The sequence below is a fragment of the Podarcis liolepis genome (assembly GCF_965112155.1).
Source record: "Podarcis liolepis genome assembly, chromosome: 3".
Classification (NCBI taxonomy): domain Eukaryota; kingdom Metazoa; phylum Chordata; class Lepidosauria; order Squamata; family Lacertidae; genus Podarcis; species Podarcis liolepis.
Window position 1 is genome coordinate 14,532,059 of NC_139557.1, and position 22,320 is coordinate 14,554,378.

Below are 22,320 nucleotides of genomic sequence, written 5' to 3' on the forward strand. Positions count from 1 at the left end.
AAGAGCCCTCCCGCCACCTTCCCAAAGCCCACCCAGCTTTGGGAAGGAGGCAGCAGAGCTCCAGCATCCTGTCAGAGGCCTGGTGCCTCCTTTCTAAAGCCCAGGAACCTTCTGCCCAACTTAGGGAGGGAGCCACATGATGCTCACATGTGTGACATCCGGGGGGGGGGAGCTCCCAGTTGTCCTTGCAAGTTGGTCCTCTGGTCCTTACTGTCCCCCTACAAAAAAGATTCACCTTACACCATTGGTGAAAGCAGAGACATCACCTTGCCAACAAAGGTCCGTATACTTAAAGCTATGGTTTTCCCAGCAGTGATGTATGGAAGTGAGAGCCTGACCATAAAGAAGGCTGATCGCCGAAGAATTGATGCTTTTGAATTATGGTGCTGGAGGAGACTCTTGAGAGTCCCATGGACTGCAAGAAGATCAAACCTATCCATTCTGAAGGAAATCAGCCCTGAGTGCTCACTGGAAGGACAGATCCTGAAGCTGAGGCTCCAATACTTTGGCCACCTCATGAGAAGAGAAGACTCCCTGGAAAAGACCCTGGTGCTGGGAAAGATGGAGGGCACAAGGAGAAGGGGGTGGCAGAGGACGAGATGGTTGGACAGTGTTCTCGAAGCTACCAGCATGAGTTTGACCAAACTGTGGGAGGCAGTGGAAGACAGGAGTGCCTGGCGTGCTCTGGTCCATGGGGTCACGAAGAGTCGGACACGACTAAACGACTGAACAACAATAATTTCAATTAGCAGTTAAATTTTTATGCAAATGTGCACCGTGTCTTTTGGCAATGCAGAAGTGGTCACCTTACTGATGCATGTACCGTTAGGGGGTTGGCACTGTTGGAGACTTGCTGGGGTCCATGTCTAAACTGGGGCCTGTTGCCTGTCCCTATAGTCTCCTGGCCCTGCTCCCCTTCCTTGTTGTTGCTGTCTTCTCTGCCTGCTCTTTCCATGCAAGTAAACAATGAGCAGAGGGGGAAAGGAGGAACAGTAACTGCAGCTTACTTTATTCTCTCCCTCAGGGATATAGTGTAGATTCGGGACTAGAGAGAGGGCAAGCAAATGGGCATTGGCAATAGTAAGAAAGAGGGGGGGGGAGGAAGAGGAGGAAACACTTGGGGAAAGGGGGAGAATCTGTTGCGTCTCATCCACGAGCTCCTCAAAATCTGGTACATGGAGCAAGGCTTCATTACAAGCACAAGGCAATACAGTGGTACCTCTGGTTACGTATTTAATTCGTTCTGGAGGTCTGTTCTTAACCTGAAACTGTTCTTAACCTGAAGCACCACTTTAGCTAATGGGGCCTCCCGCTGCTGCCGGGTGATTTCTGTTCTCATCCTGAAGCAAAGTTCTTAACCCGAGGTACTATTTCTGGGTTAGTGGAATCTGTAACCTGAAGTGTATGTAACCCGGGGTACCACTGTATAAGATTATTCTAGCCAACAGGATGAAAATGAGTCGGTTGCAATGTCACAAAATCCTACAAGATCCCCACCTGCAGCTGACACCTTACAATCAATATAACTTGCAGGAAAAAGGTTTTGTTTAGCATTTTGCCACACATTAACTAAGCCCATATTTAATACACCGCCATGCATGACACTTTGTTTTTAAAGACTGGGTAAGTCGTGTCAGCAAAACCATAGCAAGACAACACAGCAAAGCTAATCTGCCTCTTGGTACCTGCTTCGTTTCTCGAGAAAGGAATATCTGGCAGCACTTCTAATACGATGACATGGAAATCCATTCTTCCTTCATTGTGCAATGCTATCCACCTTGCTGTCCTCCTTGTATTATTGTAGAGGCAATATATGCAACTCCGTAGGAATTTCCGAGTAATGTAATATCAATTAATGTTCCATTATTATAAAATGCTACCTGTCTTTTTAAAAGGTTCTCATCGCATCGCTTTCCCTTGATCTCCTTCCAGAAGCCTGTCCACCTTGCCTCACCTCTTCATTTAAAAAGTAATAATAATGGAGTATAAACATGACAAGCAAAGCAGATAATAATGGGTTATATGGCTTCAACTGGAGGCGTATCAAACGTTGAAAAGGATCTGCTTTACGGACAGCCAAGGACTTCATTAAAGCTCTGGATGTAGCCCACTTGCACTGGGGCCAAAGAGGGTAGTGAGCATCACCATGCTCCAGATCGAAAACTAGCTTTCACAGAAACGTGGCCCAGTTCAGAGATCCATAAACCCATTTTTAAACTTGCACAGCTTTAAAAAATATGAAAGACTATGCAACTCTGGGAAAGGGGTGGTTCAGTTGACACCCCAGCAGTGTAGGAAACCGCTTCCCTGTTGCTTTCATAGGTCCTGAATGGGGCAACTGTGCCCCTGAAGGAGCAGGTGCACAACCTGGGCGTCATTTTGGAGTCGCAGCTGTCCATGGAGGCGCAGGTTAATTCTGTGTCCAGGGCAGCTGTCTACCAGCTCCATCTGGTGCGCAGGCTGAGACCCTACCTGCCCGCGGACTGCCTCGCCAGAGTGGTTCATGCTGTAGTTAGCTCCCGCTTGGATTACTGCAATGCGCTCTACGTGGGGCTACCTTTGAAGGTGACCCGGCAACCGCAACTAATCCAGAATGCGGCAGCTAGACTGGTGACTGGGAGCAGCCGCCGAGACCGTATAACACTGGTCCTGAAAGACCTACAATGGCTCCCAGTACGTTTCCGAGCACAATTCAAAGTGTTGCTGCTGACCTTTAAAGCCCTAAACAGCCTCGGCCCAGTATACCTGAAGGAGCGTCTCCATCCCAATCATTCAGCCCAAACACTGAGGTCCAGTGCCGAGGGCCTTCTGGTGGCTCCCTCACTGTGAGAAGCCAAGTTACAGGGTACCAGGCAGAGGGCCTTCTCGGTAGTGGCGCCCCCCTGTGGAACGCCCTCCCATCAGATGTCAAGGAAATAAACAACTATCTGACTTAGAAGACATCTGAAGGCAGCCCTGTTTAGGGAAGTTTTAATGTTTGATGTTTTATCATGTTTTTAATATTCTGTTGGGAACCGACCAGAGTGGCTGGGGAAACCCAGCCAGATGGGCGGGGTATAAATAATAAATTATAATTATTACTCATTTGGTCTGCATTTTCTGGATTGCCATACAGATTAGAATTCAGATTTGGTCTGGATTGGTCTGGGCCAAATCAGGTCTGACCTGAATTTACAAAGCGGGGCCACAAATTGGATTGTTGGTTCCATGCACAGTCCTGCTATTCTGTCCTAAGACACTGATAAATAATTGTTTTTGGTTGTTGTTTTACTACTGTTCCCCTTCCGTTATAATTGTGCTGAAAGACCTCCAAAAGGGCAAGTAATGTATATAGGAATGTATATATTGCCTTCTCCCAGAGGCTCGGGGCAGCTCACAACATTGTATGAAACATTCATTAGTATTAATTAGCACAGAGTGAATAATTAACATCAAATCCAGATTAAAGAGAAAATTGAAACTATAAATGAATTTTCTTGGCAAACCTCCAGTAGATGACATTGGTATTAAAATGCTGCATTAATATGCTCTTGTGTTCAAATCCTACTTGTAGGTACCCTACTAACATCTGTTTGGCCACTGTAAGAACAGGACCCTGGAATAGATGGTCCAGCTCTTCTGTTTGTTGGCCCAATGTCATCTGCCTGTTTCCCTTTAAGAGGCTACAAATGACTCCACTATGAAAAAGACATAGGACTAACCTATGGTACATGCAAACTTGGGGGGGGGGAGGGGTTAGTGTACCAGCTCTTGATCATATATCCTGACATCTCCCTTTCCAGTCCCTCTCTTACCTGCGCCATTCGAGTCTTCTTCTTCAGTGATCGCTCGCAGCCAAGTAAGATTGTTTTCCATGATCACAGTTTTAACAGAGTGAGGCATCCGTGTCAAGTGTCAGGTGCAGCCAGCAGCTAGAGAACATAGCTTTGAACACTAAATAACCTGCCCTCCATCCCTTAAACTAGCCTGCTTCTCTCAGGTGAAGCTGAGGGTGCTGTCTCGTCACCAGATTTAACTATCAGTACCTGAGATGGGCAGGAGGGGAAGGAGACAGGCATAATCTTGTCCTTTGCCTGGTCAGCTCTGGTTACCTGGTCCAGCCCCTTTGTGACCTCAGAGCCCCCTCTGTGACATCAGATCAGCTGAGGCAATGACATCAAAAGAGGCAAAACAGGGGGAGAGGGCAGGGACATTGCCTGAGAGAAGAAAAACGCCATGCTTTATAACAGCTAGTTTCCCCAGCTAGTTTACCTGTAAACTCCAGACCTAACAGGATGAGAATTCCATGAGGCAAAAGAACTCGGGTCCTTTGTGAGGTAGAGGGAGAATGTATCTCACTCTCCTTCCATACCCTCCAACATTTCTCCAATGAAAATAGGGACGTCCTATTCCATAACAACAAGAAGAACAATTTTATTATTTTTGCCCCAGTCACTCTAGGTGGCTTCCAACATTATATATATATAATTGAACATTAAAAAAACTTCCCTATATAGGGTTGCCCTAAGATGTCTTCTAAAGGCTGTATAGTTACTTATCTCCTTGGCTCAAGGGTCGCATAACTTCATACCCTCCAACATTTCTCCAATGAAAATAGGGATGTCCTAAGGAAAAGCGGGACTTTCTGGGATCAAATCAGAAACCAGGACAGCTTCTGTAAATCTGGGACAGTCCCTGGAAAATAGGGACACTTGGACACTATATTACCTGGGTGCCCAATTGCAGACTCTCCACTGGTACAATTTTTGCTCCACAAAAGAAGAGATGGCTGCATCATATAGCACATTGTGTGGTGGAGAGAGTAAAGGGTTGGGCCTGTTCATAGACTATACAAGGTTGTTACTGCACAGGTAATTGTCCAAACCAGACCTTTGTTGTTGATTTGCTGCAGCCCTTGTTTGTTCTACTTGACATCCTGCTAGACTTCTCTCCAAAGCTCCTGGCAATGTATACTTTATCCTTCTCCATGCTTCTCTCTCCCAGGGGAGAGGCCTCAGCAATTCGATCCATGTTGTCTTGTGACATTTATGTAGGATGTGGTGGTGGTTGTTGCTGTTTAGTCGTTTAGTCATGTCCAACTCTTCGTGACCCCATGGACCAGAGCACGCCAGGCATTCCTGTCTTTGGTGGTGGTGCTTATTTTTAAATTTAGTTCCATGCGATGGCATGAAATGCCGAACGAAGCCATTTCTATCCCGTGTCTTTGGTGGAAGTGGGGAGATTCCGCAGGCCTCAATGTTTGTTGGTTTGTTTTTAGGCTGCACACCTAGACGTGCACTTTCCTGGAAACAACGACAGTGAATGCAATGGATAGGGTTCCCTCCCTCATTGCCTGCTTCTCTTTCCTTCCCCCAGGAGCAAATTCAGATCCTCAGAATTGGTAGCCTAACCGGGAATGCGCTGTTAAGAAGCCTGGTAGATGGAAATGAGAACAGGCAAGTTACTGGCTTGCCTATTGCAAAATATTAAGAATTCCCAGCTTGATTAGAGGGAAGTAGGAGGTGGCATTGGAAAGAACGGCAGGAACGTGTGTATTTAAACACCTCTTTGATGCATTCCCAGGTGACTTATACTGTGGGTTAAACCACGGAGCCTAGGACTTGCTGATCAGAAGGTCGGCAGTTCGAATCCCCACGACGGGGTGAGCTCCTGTTGCTCGGTCCCTGCTCCTGCCAACCTAGCAGTTCAAAAGCACATCAAAGTGCAAGTAGATAAATAGGTACCGCTCTGGTGGGAAGGTAAACGACATTTCCGTGCGCTGCTCTGGTTCGCCAGAAGCGGCTTAGTCATGCTGGCCACATGACCCGGAAGCTGTACGCCGGCTCCCTCGGCCTATAGAGCAAGATGAGTGCCGCAACCCGAGAGTCTGTCACGACTGGACCTAATGGTCAGGGGTCCCTTTACCTTTAAGCAGTCATGGCTCCCCCCTCCCAGAGAATCCTGGGAGATGTAGTTTGTTTAAGGGTCCTGGGAATTGATGAGACCTCCAACAATTTACAGAGCTGTGTAACAACCACCCACACCTTTTCGAGGGCACTCTGGGAACTGTAGTTCTTTGAGGGGAATAATAACCCATATCAAACTACACTTCCCAGGATTCTCAGGGGCGGGGGGGAGGGCGGCATGGCCATTTAAAGTGGTATGAATACTGCTTTACGTGTATAGCACAGAGTGAGACTCAGAGTCGAGGAATTCTAGTCGCTTCCACTAAGTAAGCGTCAAAACGCGGAGCAGCCTCCTTCGTTCGTTTTTACGCCTGCACGTGTTCCTCCAAGGAGCACAGCTCGGTTGGGCAGGGGAGATTTGTCGCCCGGCTCTCCTTCTCTCCTGCGGCTGCTCCTCCAGCAACTCAACCCCCAGACAAGCCAAATTCCGGCGAAGCCAAGGAAGTGGCGATGGAGCCGGAGGCCTTGGAGAAGCCCGCTAGCCAGAAGGAAACGTCGCCAAGCGACTGGGACCTTTCCCGCTCCGCCTGCATCTCAGCTTTCGCTTTCTCCTCTTGTGGGTTGGCTACGACGAAACTCTCTCTCTCTCTCTCTCTCTCTCTCTCTCTCTCTCTGTGTGTGTGTGTGTGTGTGTAAGAGAGAGAGAGAGAGAGAGAGAGAGAGAGCGCCTCGGCCTTGCTGTCTCCGCGCCCTTGCCTGGCCTGCAAGGCGCTGGGTGTTGATGCCAAAGTATTATGCCCTGTATTCAGACCCTTCTCATCTTTAGGGATTGAAATCGGTCAGTGGGGGCGGGCCGGGGTGTGTGGGGGCATGATCCGGATGATCCAGCACATCCCTTGAAGGAATCCTGTACAAGGACCAATTCCCTTAATTCCTGCTGGGCGTCGCCAAACTGCTGCAAACAGTGAATAAATGGGATATTTAACTGTATTCATTTCGACCTGGGTCTGAAGGGTCTCCAATGCGTAAGGTAGCCGCACCCTTGGCAGCAGCATCGTCTCAAAAGGGCGAGGGCTATCTTTTCAGTGCTCACACACCCCTTTCATTCCTGATGCTTAAAAAAACAACAACACCACTCATCCTAAAAAACTTAAACTGAATTTTCTTACATTTATTAGAATATTCTTTCTTTCTTTTTTCCCCATCCCCTGTACACACTTCAAACGATTAGCGGCCCTTTCACCTTTCTCGTTGTTGAAAAGGATACCAATTGGGAAACTTCGCAAACAGAAGAACTAGCTGAAAATGCATGGATTTTCCGAAATGAATAAATTATAACAAGCTCATGTTTTGTTTTGTTTTAACCAAGTAACTAAAATGAATTAAATAACACTATGAAATATGAATATGGTGATGCATAAATCGCCTGCAATTTAACGAATTAATTGAACGTTTTCACTGGCTTTCGTAGGCTAGTAAAAACCCGAATACCGTTTGTAGAATTAGGTATTTTACATGCATGTTTTCTGCATGGGCTACGATATATTACAGGGCCCCTCCATAAAATATTCTGAAACATTTATATTGAGATATAAAACGGCATCTCCGGTAATAAACTCACCTGATCGTGAACAGAAAACATTTATTTACAGGATGTGACCCTTTAAAAGCCCGCCCTGGAAATTAATTCACAAGTTTTGTTGTTCTTCTTGTTGCTTTTTTTATGACGTGGCGGGGGTGGAAGAGTGCAAATATAAAGTCGCGTTTAAGAATACCACCGGTCCTAAGTTATTAATTATAAAATATAATTAAAGTAAAAAGTACAGAACGTCAACATATTAAACTTAAAAGCTAATATTAAAAAAGAGTTAATATTTAATAAGGTAGCCCAGCACTACACAACTGGGTAAAGCAGAGAGAGAGAGAGAGAGAGAGAGAGAGAGAGAGAGAGAGATCTTCCAAAGAAAAATGTATTGTTTATATGATTATCAAAGACTCCGTGATATATTATCCATTTTGCCAAAATAATATAGATATCTTTTTTTTTAAATATAGTAATAAAAACATACTAGCGCCTTTTAAAACCCACTATTACTTACCACCCCTTTTCATATTGTACTATCAGAGACACTTTGGAATTGGTTTAAAAGCACATCATTCATTATTCAAAGCTAATCTTTGCATATTATTCTAGCTCGAGTCTGCCAGGCTCCCTGTGAAATCGTTCGCAAAATTGATAACAGCAGACACACACGCAATAAAGAGATAGCCCAGGGCACCTAGAACTTCCATTATGCAGATCAAGCTGCAATTTCCTCTAACAAAGACTGGCCTGATTCAGGACCGGTGTCGCTTTATTTATTGCTGTGCCTGCGCGCCAGTGTGTGTGTGTGTGTGTGTGTGTGTGTGTCGCCCCCGCCCCTCTCTTGCAAAAGTCAGGATCCCGGCTCGCAGAGGCTCCCCAAAAAGAGGAGGGTGCTTTCTGCTGCGCAGAAAAGGCTCGCCTCGGGGGGCGCCTCTCCTCCTGGAGGGGTCTTTCGCCTCTCGCCGGAGCTGGGACTCGGCGCCTCCTTCTTCCCCGGGAAGCTGGCAGAGCAGCTTGCTGGTATCCTGTAAATCCAATTAGCTCCGCTCTATAGGAAACTCAAACTAATGATCAGGCCGCTTAGACACGCCGCGAGAGCAAGCGGAGAGAATCCAATTAGCTCAGCCTCCCAGACGGCAGCGGCGGTAAGGGCGGCGGCAGCAGCTTCCCGGCCCCCCCACCCCACCCCAAGGCGGGCGAAGGAAGGCCTGCCCGGGGGTGACCGGAGAGGCAGTGGGGGGGGGGACGGGGGACGGGACCTGGCCCAGCCAGCCACTGGCGAAGCCGGTTTCTAGCAAGAGGTGTGTGCCCAAAACTTTCGGTCTGTCTGCGCCTGTCTAGGGCGCTTCCAAGTTTCCGGCCTTCTGGCTGCTCCCATTCCGTCGCTCATCACTTTTAGATTGTAAGCTGCTCCTGGCAGAGACCTTTTATTTTGTAACGCCCCACGTACGCTGAGTGCATAGTAGCAGCAGCAGCAGGGGTGCCAACATGAATAAAATATTGGGGGGGGCATGTAAGCCCTGCCCCGCATAATCGATCACAAGATGTGGCACGCGCGGACCATTTGATTGGAAATGCCTATCAACTTTTTTGGGGAGCGGCCCCTTCAAATATTTTAAGGGGGACGACGACGAAGGGACTTGGGCCCCTAGGAGCAGCAGTAATAACATTAAAACTAAAATAATTTATGATCAATTCTATGCCACACACATATTGCCTATAGCCGCGCGCGCACACGGCATACATTGAAACGGCAATCCACGTTCCTGGAAGCGGACCTCACTGAAAATCAGCGGGCCTTACTTCCGAGGAGATATGCGTAGGATTGCTTAGTAAAGCATATGTGGCTACATTAAATTGTAAATATTATCTGTTCTCTTTGCATGTGTGTTTTAATACGCACCTTGGAATCAACCGTGTGCTTCTCTCTCTGTTCTACAAGTTATCAAGCAGAGAACATGCATATGAGTGAAAGAGAATGACAACGGGAATACGAAGGATACGGACGAAGGATATACGAGCTGGATCACTCCAGCCGAGAGGGGGCGAGGGCTCGGCCGTGGAAGTGAACGAGGCGTGGGGAGCTTTTTAGCCTGCCTGGGAGCCCCACGCGCGCTCCTGAAAGCGCTCGCGAAGCTCCGGCTCAAACTTAAGAGCCCAAGCCTACCCACTCGTGAAGAGGTCAACAGGTTATTCGCAACAACTGCAAGGACGTATCAATACGAAAGCGAAGCGAAAAATAGACCTGAAACAGGGATAGAGATCTTTTTCCTTTGATTTGTAACCGCCTTCGCATTTTTAGTTCCTTCTTTCGCGCCGATCTCCTCCTCCTTCACGCGGTCCTGTTCTGTTTACCACGAAGGTAGAAGCATCTCCGAAAGAGCAGCCAGGCGCCTGGGGAATGAGCTGGCTGTGCCTGAGACGGTGGGTCTCTTCCCCTTCCCTTAATCGGATTATCAGTGAAAGGAATATCCTTCACATTCCATCTGGGCAGAATCGTAAAAACGTCCGCCTGGAAAAGAGCGGCGCCTTAACTGAGAGGCGCTCTCCACGTCAGGCAAGCGGCCTCGAAATTACGTTAGGTCATTTTCACAAGGAATATATATATATTTTTCCTCTGTGCTAGCTGTCCATTTCCCTGTTTCTTGAGAAAGAGTGGCGCGGGGTGGGGTGGGGGAATGGATTGCGAGTCTATTGGCTTTTTAATTATTCCTCTTAAACACTCCATAGGCAATCGGATGTCTTTAACATCCATTAGATTGCTCTTTTGAAAAAGGGGCGTAGCGAGACTTGGACTTAGCGCCTCGTCTGGATCCCTCCCCTGGCTTCAGTTCACCTGATCTGCCTTCGGCCCGCCCTTTCATTTAACGCCCATGCAAATCTGAAAAGGCTGTCAGAGTCCCGCAGCTAATGTCAAAGACGCGGCTAAACGGATGCGTTCCTCCTCTGTTCCTTTGGAAATAAAGTCCCCTTTTTTTACTTTCCATTCTCCTCTGCCGGGTAGCTAAGATTGGATCAGCGAGCCTTCGGTTGTTCTCATTTCCTTAACGGTGGATATAAGAATTTTCCATCCGCTTGGGAAAGTTTTCAGGATTATTATTTTTAATCGCTAGGTTCCTAGCGCGCAAACCACAGTGGGTTGAACTGGCCCCTGTTTTAGTGCCATTTAAATAGGAGCAAAACCGGATAGAAAAGGAAACGCCGGTCTCGCGTGCGTAAAAGTTCCAACCCTTGGGGACACCCTCCTTTGAGGATTATCTCTTAATAGAGAGGTTTGAGAGCAAAATGCCTTGGAGGGGCCGAACCCCCCCCCCCTAGGATCGTGGCGCAGGTTCCTAACCTGGCTTTACTGAGGAGCCGCGAAAAATGCGCCCGTGCGCGATGGCTGGGTCTAGATTCTCCTTGGCAGAGATCAGAGCTGTCCACTATTCTCTCCCCTCGCTTGAATTTAAGAACAGAGGGTTAGATCCGTTTGGAGTTAAGACCCTGAGCACGCTCTCTACAATTGAAACACACAGAGACAAACAGACATAAGATTTCCTTGCGAGCAAACAAGGGCCGAGGCGCCAGGTGCCACGCTTCATTCTGCTAACCACCGACAGCGGGTGTACTGGGGGTAACGCCGGTGTGGAATCGGAAGCGATTGCTCTTAGTTTCAGTGGAACAGACTAAGCCATCGAAGCCTCAGCCTGGCAGGCTGTGTGGATCAGTCCCCAAGAAGGCCGGGAACCCAGAGGGTGCTCCACCCCTTGGCCACGTCCAATGCAGACATCCTCCTCCATTTCAAAGCCAAAACGCAGACTTCCGTTTATTAAATGTTATTATAGATATTATAAGGCGTGTGTGTTTATATTATTATGTTACATATATGATGTAGATACTGTATAATGAATTAGGCTCCATATCATATATATATATATATATATATACCTGGGTCCATGTCTAGACCCGAATACACCAGGGAAAATATGGAAAATTGGGTGTGGGAAAATAAATTCTGTGGCACGAAAAAAGAGAGCGGGAGCGCGCAGATATATGTGTGCGTGAACACGCAGAGAGACATATAAAATCTTTACTAGGGAGAGACAAGGGTCCGAAGGAGACAGCAGTCGCCTTCTGTTTCGAAGTCTCCTCGAGAGAAGCAAGGTCCCTCTTTTTCAGAAGGAAGGAAAGGGACTTGGCTTTGCGGAGGCCGGAGGGAAGCGCGCGGGGCCTCCCGTTTCGCGGCCGCCTTTCCGCGCAATAAGCCCAGTAAAACTCCGCAGGTCTCTTTGCATTTACTGTTGCCATTTAAATTATTCAGTGTGTTGCGGTAATTGAATCCTAAGCTTTAAAAACTAATATACTCCCTCCTTGTCACCGCTTTCTGAAATCACGAAATCAGCCCTAACAGGTGCTGATCAAATACTATTACATTCTATTAAAAGGAAAATTCTATTCCCTGTTTTCATTTCCCTTTATAAAGGGGAAACTAAGTAAATGCATTTGAACGTTATTTAATTTTTAACGCTTTTAGTCCAATTTGGACGTTAGGGAGCGTCTCCAAACTCACAGAACCAGACGGCGGGGCAATAAGTTTCGCTGACAGGAATTAATCCAAAACGGAATCCCTTCTTCCGAGGCTCCCTCTCGGCGACGGAGGCTGCGCCGTGCAAACACCGGCCAGGCTCATCCAAGAGGGAGGCGAACAATTTCTTGCCATGAGGTGGAAAGAAACGGAGACTTAGACAAATAAAACACTGGGGAAACTCCACCAGCCCACGAAGAACGATGCGCTGTGTTTCAACAGATCTAAAAGGCATCGAGCCGAAGAAAGGCCACTTTAGTTTCTGACATATTTTACATGCACATACCGCAGAACAGATTTGAATCTAGGTAAATCTTTCCTCCTCCAGGGAAAAGCACTTGGCGATTCTCTTTTCCCACTTGCAGAAATTGGGAGAGGGTTGAGTTCTTTCCCCCTACCCCAGCTTCTGGGTCAAACATTTGTTATGGATTGCTGCAATCTGACATATTTCATTTTATTATTTTATTTTAAAACCCCACCCGCCAAATAAACACGCCATTGAGCGCGCTGTTAAATACCTCTGGATACCTGAATTTTACCAAAATGCTCGCCTCTTCATTGGCCTGGGGTTGTTTACCAGAAAACCCACCTCCATCCTTAATCAGAGGGAGAATTGCCCTGTCTAAATACCCCTAGCTGACTGTCTTTAGGCATTTTTTTGACTCGGCCCTGAAGTCCTACTGGGTCCAATGAGACTTATTTCCCAGTAAATCTTCGTAGGGGGGAGGTCTGTAGGCTTCGGATTCCCCAAACTAAATGGGGTGGGGGGAGGAAAGAGGGGAATAACTCTGGACTTCCCAAACCAGAATGGTTTCCCTTTATTTGCATTTAAAAACAAAAACATCTCCCCAACCCTTTAAAACGGGGCGCGGAGTGTGGAATCGGCCCAGTTGCGGTCAGCCCGCGCCTTCCTCCCTTTTGCAAACAAAGCAATATATAGGAAAGAGGGGCATCGATCCCAAATTAATCCACCGAGGAGGGACGGAGCAGCCTCGGCAACGGCCAGCCTGGAATTCTGTTCAACTAGCATATTTGTTAATGATTCCAAAGGGTGGGAAGGGGAGGGGGAGGGGAGGAGGGGAGCCCCCCCCCAGCAATTGCTCAGGTTTGTTCAATTTCATATCGCTAATTTCGAAAGGCAACCCTCGCAGATGCTCATTGCAATATCCGCCCCGCATTATCTTAGCTAATAAATTTGACCTATTGTTCGTTTGTTAAAATGATGTCACCACGGAACAGTCCCTAAGCTCCTATTCCAATGAATTAGGCCTTTATTGAAACCCGGGAGCCAATGGGAGGAGAGAGGCTTGTTTGGGGTGGCCAATGGCAGCTGCGGGAGAGAAATTAGAAGCAGGAACTCCAGGTTTAGTTCAAAAAAAGATGACAGAGAGCCTGGCGAGCTGGACCAGTCTTGGCAAAGTTTCAGTGTGACATCCATACAAACCAAGAGGACCTTACATGGATCTACTGTGAAATAAGGAAGGGGAGCGTTTTTATAGGGGAATTCTTACGGTGTTGTTGTTGTTGTTGTGTGTTTTTTTTAGGTTCTTTTTTTTTACCCCTTCTCCTTTCGTTTGAGCCAATATTTCTAATTCACCAAGGATGGATCAGCCAACGAACACGCAGACCCCGCACCAACACGAACCCATCAGCTTCGGGATTGATCAGATTTTAAACAGTTCCGACCAGGAGACCCCTTCGCAACCCGCCCCGCGAGGATCAGACGTCGGCGGCGGCGGCGGCAGCGCGAATTACCTGGGCAGCCCCGTGGGCAGCCGGACGGGCGCCCCGTACCCTTCTCTCCCAGGCGCCTTCCCTGGCATCGGGGCGCCCTTCGAGGACTCTGGATCTTACAGTGTGAATCTCAGCTTGGCTCCATCTGGCGTGATCAGGGTGCCAGCTCATAGACCCATCCCTGGGGCAGTCCCACCTCCCATTTCTAGTGCCATACCAGCCATGCCAGCTGTACCCAGCCTTGGCAGCCTCAACTTCCCCTGGATGGAAAGCAGCAGGCGGTTCGTCAAGGACAGATTCACAGGTAAGCGGAGAGGTGGTTGGGATGCGAGCGGGAGGGAGGGGGGTGTCTCAGAGGCACGACCCCGGGAGAAAGAGAGAGGAGAGAGAAAGAGGACGAACTTCAGCCCGCAAGTTCCTTTCGCAGCGTGTTTCCAAAGCGTCCGTGCTTCTAAAAATTATACTGATATATGTGAATATACATACATACATTGCGCACACAGGTACTCGGCCTCAATATCGTGCACCTTCAACCGGGGGAAAGAAATCTCCTTTAAAACAAACAACCCAATGCAATTCAGTTTGTGCGTCTTGTAGGGAGAGATAAATATCCCCATTTTGCTGATGTGGATTGTGTTTGTGTGTCTAAGTGAGGGAGACGGTTGATCAGTTTGTGGTACCAAATTGTGGTTTCAGTATTTGGGCGGCCAGGACTGAGACTCAAGCATTCTACTTATTCCCTTTTTATGTTTGTTTCTTAGGGATTTTCTTTTCTTTTCTTTTCTATAAAAATCACCGTAAATAGTGAAGGCCTGGAAAGCTGTCCCCGCGCCACTAATCTGAATCGACCCCCCGCGCTCAGAATTCAAAGCCTCGATTCCAATTCATGGTTTTGTGGGGCTGATTTGTTTAAATCGCAGTGTACAAGGAGAGAGGGGAAGGCGAGGGAATCGCCGTGCCTAATCTGATTACAGAATGTAAGAGAGGGGGCGGGAGGCGGAAAACAAGCAGCTAAAAACTAAATGAGAAAGCTAGGGTGGTAATTTAAATATCTTCGAATCCAACGCGGATTAGATGAAGGACGAGGAAACGGAGAGATGGGCATGGTTAGAAAATCCCCTTGCAAATAAGCCCCTTATGAGAGTGGTGGTGTTTCACTTCAGGGTGAAGGCATTTATTTGTGGAGGGGAGGGGGGCTTTAGTTGAGGTGCCCATCAGCAAATCTTAGGATAAGCAGAGAGAGAAAATGAGTGTGATAACCCTTTAAACTTGGAGAGGCACTATATTAAATGTGATTATCATGATCATCATCATCACTTGCTGGCTTGGTGAGTATATTTCCTAGCCAGGAATGTACTCAGTTTGGCCAGTTCCTGAAAACGAAAACTCTTATTTCCACTATTGCTTAACAGCTTCTCCTCCATCCATCCATCTCTCTTTCTCTCTTCAAGGCTGTTCTTAGCCCGTCCCTGTTTTGGGTGGGTGAGATGTGCTTTTTTTTTTGTTTCTACACCACATTCCTTAACTTGCGCGCCCGCCTTCTCTGCGATTCCAAATTAATGGGTCCAGAATAACTTCGATTCCCTTTCACAAAGTCTCTCTAGGGAGGGCTTGAATCCCCACGTCACCCATAATCATGGACTGGTTGGGGGGGGGGAGGGTGGTCATGGGCGGAACAAGCCACCCACTTTTGCCACCCGCCTAGTTACTGGGGAGGAATGTCGCACAGCACTAAGAGAACTAAACTAATCCATGTTAAGCGCACTTGAATGGGCGCCCCAAGGCGTTCTCCTGCGCTGTTTTCTCTTACCACGTCTAAGTGTTCAACTCTCGAGGCCTGCTAAGACGCTTCCCAAGCGGAGTTTATCGGCCATCAAAGCTCTGTTGGCTTATAGAGGGAAGAGAAATGACGCCCCATCTGCCCCCTCCCTCCCTGTGCTGCCCTGGGGGCCCCTAGCCTACTTGGGGCAGGGCTCCCGTCTGTTTCTCTCTCTGCCCCCCCCCCCGTTCCTTTGCGCGTCTCTCTCACCCTGCCGCGTCTTCTGTCCTAGCGGCGGCGGCGCTCACTCCTTTCACGGTGACGCGGCGGATCGGGCACCCTTACCAGAACCGCACCCCGCCCAAGCGCAAGAAGCCGCGCACGTCCTTCTCCCGGGTGCAGATCTGCGAGCTGGAGAAGCGCTTCCACCGGCAGAAGTACCTGGCCTCGGCCGAGAGGGCGGCGCTCGCCAAGTCGCTCAAGATGACCGACGCGCAAGTCAAGACCTGGTTCCAGAACCGCAGGACCAAGTGGCGGTGAGTCGGTGGGTCAGTGGATGGCTGTGGGGTGGGGGGCTGAAGGAATAAATGGGTAGGGTGGGGAGGGAGCTGGATACCTAGGGATCGGGGCCTCCTCTGCTTCCTGCCCTTCGCCCTGACACCTTTCTCTGTCGCCACAAATGGAGTTGGTGAAAGAAGTGGTGCTGAAATGGACAGCGACCGAGGAGGGAAAGCGCAGCGCTCTAATTTCTAGCGGCGTGTGACTTCTCGTTTACTGGACAGGGTGGTAGAAGCGAAATTAAACAGAGCCCTAATTTATTCGGGGAGCGGGTGAGAATCTTTTCTCCCCACACCGTGATTATGAAACATCCTTTCTCATGCTACAGAGCCCAACGCCAAATCCCAAAGTCCTTCCACAGGCATCCCGCGCTATTTTGGGCCCATCCGACTCTCTCTTTCCCTGAAAAGGAGGCGTTTGCCCTCCTTCCGCCGGCATCCTAAACGCGCGATCCTGAAAAGCGGAGCACGCACACATAGAGCCCGTTCTAGACATCCCCTTCCATCCAGCGACCTCAGGCCCATTGGTTTGGAAGGTAGGATCTAAGTAATGACAGGCAAAAAACCAGTTGCTCACTCTGCGCACATTCTGTTCACGATAAATGCATCACGGTGTATCTATGGAGTTTTTGTTTGTTTCGGTAGAAATTAAGGAAGACGACCACAGTACGAGGCAATAATAATAATAATTCGCTCTCTCAGTAAAGGTGAATCCGCAAAGAGATCCGTACAACATTGTGGCTCCTTCGCGGAATTAATAGCCAGGCGAGGTGGTGACGGGCTTACGCGGCATTTCAAAAAGGATTAGAGATTGTTCCATGGACGAAAGGCCTGTCTGTGCCAGCAATGGGGAGCTTGAGATCTCCCAGTTGTTCCTGGACTCCCATCACCCCTGACCATGGGCTACCTGGCTGGAGCTGATGGGAGTTGGAATCTAACAGCCCCTCACCACATTCCTTGCCTTTTGCTATGGAAACTAAGCAGAACTTCCAGGTTCAGAGGCAATGTATCTCTGAAACCCGAGCGTCTGCTGAGATGTGGGAGCAAGAAGGGCTGTCTTGCTTGTGCTGCCCGGATGATCGCTGTTGGAGGTAAAATGCTGGACTGATCCAGCCAGGGGCTTCTGATTTATTTGGCTTCCAGGCGCGCAGAGGCACCGAGAAAAGAGTTTCCAGGGCCCATCGCCTTGGTAGGGGGTCAATGGGAAAATGGGAGTTGGGGGAAAGGGTTAACTACCTTCCCATGCTCCGTGGTCCCAATTCAGACCCCCTTCCCTGATTCTTCTTGTCTTAAAGAATCCCGGAGTTCAAACATGCTTTTGAAATCACCTGTCCTGTGACTCTCGGCAACACCCCGAAACAGCTGTCCCAGTGGCGCAAACGGAGCGCAGGACTGCATTCAAAATCCTCCACTCCGCGACCGTCCATTTACTCTTTACACCAACGCGCAAGGCTGAGCTCCGAGCGCAGTAAAAAAATATACCCACCCTTTTATTTCCCCAAAGTTTTGGCGCCTTGATTTGCTCTTCAAGTGTTCTTGAGAGCTACTGGACACACATATATGTACCTATATATTTGTGTGTGTGTCTTTTGAATGGCAACACCCTACTCGGAAGTAAACTATGCTGACTTCCGTGGCAGTTCTTGCTTTTCCGAGTAAGCAGGGCGCAGAAGGCTCAAGCCTTTGGAGGCCGGATCTGCTCTCCTGGGAGGTTTGCTCGACGCCTGTCGGCTCAGAATCGTTTCCACTCTCGTTTGAGGCTGCAAACCGCTCCAAGGCGGTTTCTTTGTATTAGCGACGCTGACTACGCCTCGTCCTCCTTCGCTGTAGGACCCCGATTAATGGAAATGGACTCGCTTTGCGGTTGCAACGAGCGCCTGGGCCCTCGGACAAAAATGCCGATATAATTATTGTATTTGTGTTAACGGCGCGATAACGTGAATGCTACGCTCATAGTAATGCTATAAAAACAACAATAACAATATTATTATTATTATTATTATTATTATTATTATTATTATTATTATTATTATTATTAGCTATTCTTTTTAAAATTATTTTTATTGAAACCTTTCAGCATAGACTACAATAAAAACAGATTAATCCAAAAAGGAAAAAAGAAAATAACATGAAATATTATCATCATTTGGATTAAGAGATCTAAATCCCGGGTCACAAACTGGAAACATTACAAGAAGAACAACCGATTCTGTTTCCTCTGGAAATCTGTTGGACAGGGTCCAACGCGCAAGGTTGCTATATCTTCTTAAGTCCGCCTTTCCCAAGGTTTGGGCCGCTGTCTCATTTATAGGGTGAAAAAAACCCCCTAGGGATCCACTTTTGGCATCTCGGCGCATAATAGCTTCCAGGCTCCTTCGTTTGCGACCCTTAACAGACGTAGGTTGGGCGAGAGCAGGGATTCGGCGCTGATTTCCTACCCGCATTCCTCACCCTTCGCCTAAAATCAAACCCCAAAATAAAATAAAACAAAAACCTCGACCGCCTACAATCACCATTGAAAGAAATGCTTCTGGACATTTTATGCAGTGCTGATTCAGAGTCCGCATTACGCCTAGTTATTTGTAGCAGCGCAAAGGCAGGTCCGGAGATCGTTTCGCGTCGCTTGGCCACCAAAACGAGCGAGCCAAGTTCCTAGGAAAATAGGCTGGAATAGATGAGCTGATAAATAAAAAAAGGCCCTTCCTTTCCCCTCCAGTCTCTCTAAAAACAAATATCCACCCGCCAAAACAAAAGCCTTTTAATTCAGCTTTTGAAAAGGAAGCCTTTCGGTCTGAAAAATGCGAAATACGTTTAAATTTTATTTTATTTTTTGGTTATAAATTTGGGCATTGGGAGGGGGAGAAGTGAGAGGGGGCGTGAGGGAGGTTTTGTAGCTGGAAATTGTTTGGAAAGGGTAGAGAAAACCCCCCACCTCCCGTTATTGCAAAGGGTTGTTTTCCACATTTGAAAAATCAAAGCACTGTTCCATTTCCCCCGGTCTCGCCCCAGATGACTTGAGGGGCTCCTGCCGGATTCAGCCGGTCATTCACGGCTCTCCCCGGTCCCCCGCGTCTCGGTCAGAAATCATGCGCCTCTTTTAAAAAATTCAGGGTTTATTTTTGTTCCCCGCCCCCGCAATCGATGACGACGATTCCGATCCCCTCCTATGGAAATGCAACCGGCGTTTCAAGAACTGACCAGCAGCGGCAAAGGCCGCGATCGCCGCCGTCCGCGGTTCAAGGAAGAGGCCTCGGCCGCCGGATCGGTGCCCCGATAAAAAAATACCAGGATCCGTAGGGATTCCTGGGGAAATGCGTTGGAAGGCGAAAAGCCTTGTTGAATGCCGGTGGCGATTGCGGGGCAAGAAGGAGGCTTACTCGCGAGGAAGTCGCCCCGCGTAGAAATCCGCGGCTCGGATTTCCGGGGAAACTGGCCTAGCTGCGCAGAGCGCAGATGCGGGAGGAAGGGGTTTTTCCATCCCGGTGCCTTTTCGACTCCGTTTTTGAGCGGCCACAGGAGTCAAAGTGGTTCAGGGACTCCGGTCCTCACCCAGTCGACCCGTTCTTACTTTCCCAAACGGCGGTGAGTTCCAAGGAGGCTTCACAGCGGCGCTAAAAAGCGCCAGGAGTTTGGCCAACGAAGAAAGGCGTTTGGCGCCGAGATGTCCCATCCGCGGGCATTTCAAGGAGAATTTGCGCCTTTTCGGGTTAAAATTGGGCAGGCTATTTGCACCTGGCTTCCCGGGCTAGTGACCTCTGGGAGCGCCTCCAAACTTGGCCCAAATTCAGGAGAGATCGCTTTTGGACAGCGGAGCAAGTCCGCGCGCCTGTGTAGACGCGCCGCGTCTCCATCTCGGGCGCATCATTTCGCGGTTTCCTTTTCCTCGCGCTTTCTTGTTGGAAGGGACAAGCGAGACTGAAAGTTACGGGTGCGGGAAACCAAGGCTAACGCCTGCGCTAGTTGGGCTCAAGGAAGCTCAAATCCACGGGCTGCGGATCGGGCGCTGAATCAGCCTAGAAACCAAGTCCTTCGGATTAACGGGTTCATGGCTCGCCCAGGCCTGACCTCCTTGCCTCAGTGTCTCTTCTGCAGTCCTCCCCCGCCCATTTATCCTTGAATTCCTCTGATAAATTCTCTTTTATGCTGCCCCACTTAAATTATGGGGATGCCCAGGTTTGCGCATAGGTCTACGTTTGCTGGCTTACTTTGCGGGAGGGAGGGAGGAATGGGATGGGGGGTCGCCGCCTCTTTTAGGGGTGGCATTGCTCTGCTTTGGAGTGCGTAGAGAAGGGGTTTTTTTGGGGGGGGGTCGTCCAGTTTGGGAAACGTTGGGGTGTGCGGCTCTCGTGTTTACTGAACGTCCCTCCTGGTTTTCTCGCGCCAAGTTTCTGGCGCGCGCCCGGCCTTGATTTGCGGGCGGCAGGTGCGAAGCAATAGCAGTTGGAATAAATCGCGGAAAAAGAGGCACTTTCCTGCTTCTTTGGAGGGGCGGAAAAGGGAGGAGGCGATGTCTGTGCCACGATCCGGCTAAAACAGCCGGGGGGCGATTCCTTGACGCGCCTGTCGCTTGGGGCGCCCAGGATGGGGGAACGGAAAGTCCTCGACGGGGTGGGATGGGCCGGCCGCCATCTGAGCCCCATCTGAGCAAGCTGCGCTCCCTGAAAGCCGCACCCCCCTCGCAGAAGGCAGAATTATTATTTAAACGAATAAAAGGACCCTGCTAATTCGGAGCCCGTGGAAACTGCGCCGGCGAGCCAAAGGGCTGCCACTGTGCAACCCGCTTGGGAGTAAAGCTCCACCGAACCCCTTCTTTTCTCCCGAGGAGGCCTGAGCCGCGCTGCTCGACCGGGGGAGTTGAGCAAACTTAACCCCTTTTGAGTAAACCTGGGGCCCTCTCTCCAGGCTGCAAATCCTCTCTACCCGTCTTTCTGTGAACTCGGTGGGGAGGGCGGCCTTCTGAGTGAGGATCCGCGTGGAATTTGCGCTGTCCTTCCAGTTTGGGCTGGAAGGAAGCAGGCGGCCGGTGGCGCAGGGTTTCCCCTCGACGGCCATGGAAGGCGAGCGCGGGCTTTGCTTGGGCGTCGTCGGCTGCCTAGCGAGGGGCCCTTCTGAGCTGTGCCTTTTTTCCTCTTTAGGAGACAGACGGCGGAGGAGAGGGAAGCCGAGAGGCAACAGGCCAGCCGGCTGATGCTGCAGCTCCAACACGACGCCTTCCAGAAGTCCCTCAACGACTCCATCCAGCCCGACCCGCTCTGCCTGCACAACTCCTCGCTCTTCGCGCTGCAGAACCTCCAGCCCTGGGAAGAGGAAGGCTCCAAGATCCCGCCCGTCACCTCCCTGGTGTAAAAGGATCTTGGCCCGGGCCGGCGGGCGGGCCTCGGAAAGGCAGACACCCTCCTCCACCTCTCCCTGCATGAACCGAAGGCCGAAACTCAGCAAAGAAGGTGCTCCGACCAAAAAAACACAACCGCGAAAAGGACCGAGGACGGGAAGCGGTCCGAGGACGCGAGTGCGCGCTGGCCGCGGGGAGGGGTGATATCCCACTTCTGACACCAGTGTTGCTGCCGCCGCTGGCGATGGACCCTCGCGGAGGCCCTCCGTATCCCTGGAGGGGACTGCATGGATTCTTGTATGAGGAATGCTCTCGCCAGCCATATTCCTACCCCTCCACCCTGCCCACCGCCGCCACCAAGCAAGAACTACTCGGATGGTTCTTGCCAGTTCAACGCTCCTTCCAGCCTTGGAAGTTTCCCCAAGCCTCTCTCGGCGGCCCAGAAGCAAGAGAGAAGGTCGCAGATCTCGCCTCCCCCGGCGAAAGGCAAGAGCCCCACCATATATCTGAATTTTCCAAGGGCAAGCAAGCAAGCAAACGAACGAACAACAAAACAAACAAGAACTTTGCCTCGGTGTGTGTGTGAGTGAGTGAGCGAGTGAGCGATAAACTCTTGGCTACTGCGCCAGGAAAACCAGGGCGCCCCTTCCCGCATTGCCTCCCCTGGGCTAGATCCCCGCTTCCCTACTCACCCGCAAGTGTCGATGGTGGGAGGGAGGGGATGCCCTCTTTCTGGGAAAGGTCTTGCCGGGTGCCTTCCGTTGCCCAGGCCTCCCAGTTCCTAATGGTTGGTTAATGGTGGCCGTCGAGGCGAAACAGCCCCGGCAGACATCGCAGGGATGTCTCCCAGCGGTGCCCCGGAGACAGGAGAAGGTGCGGGGGCGGAGAGAAGGAAAGGGGG

General features: G+C 49.7%; 1 protein-coding gene across 1 annotated transcript; it reads left to right on the top strand.

Moving 5' to 3' along the window:
- Positions 1 to 13,639: 13,639 nt before the first annotated feature.
- Positions 13,640 to 21,510, top strand: TLX3 (T cell leukemia homeobox 3; the record flags this gene model as incomplete). Its single annotated transcript, XM_083495002.1, has 3 exons — positions 13,640 to 14,075; positions 15,823 to 16,066; positions 21,223 to 21,510. The coding sequence occupies 3 exons, from the start codon at positions 13,640 to 13,642 to the stop codon at positions 21,431 to 21,433; spliced, it is 891 nt and encodes a 296-aa protein (XP_083351128.1). The 3' UTR covers positions 21,434 to 21,510.
- Between the last annotated feature and the right edge of the window lie 810 nt (positions 21,511 to 22,320).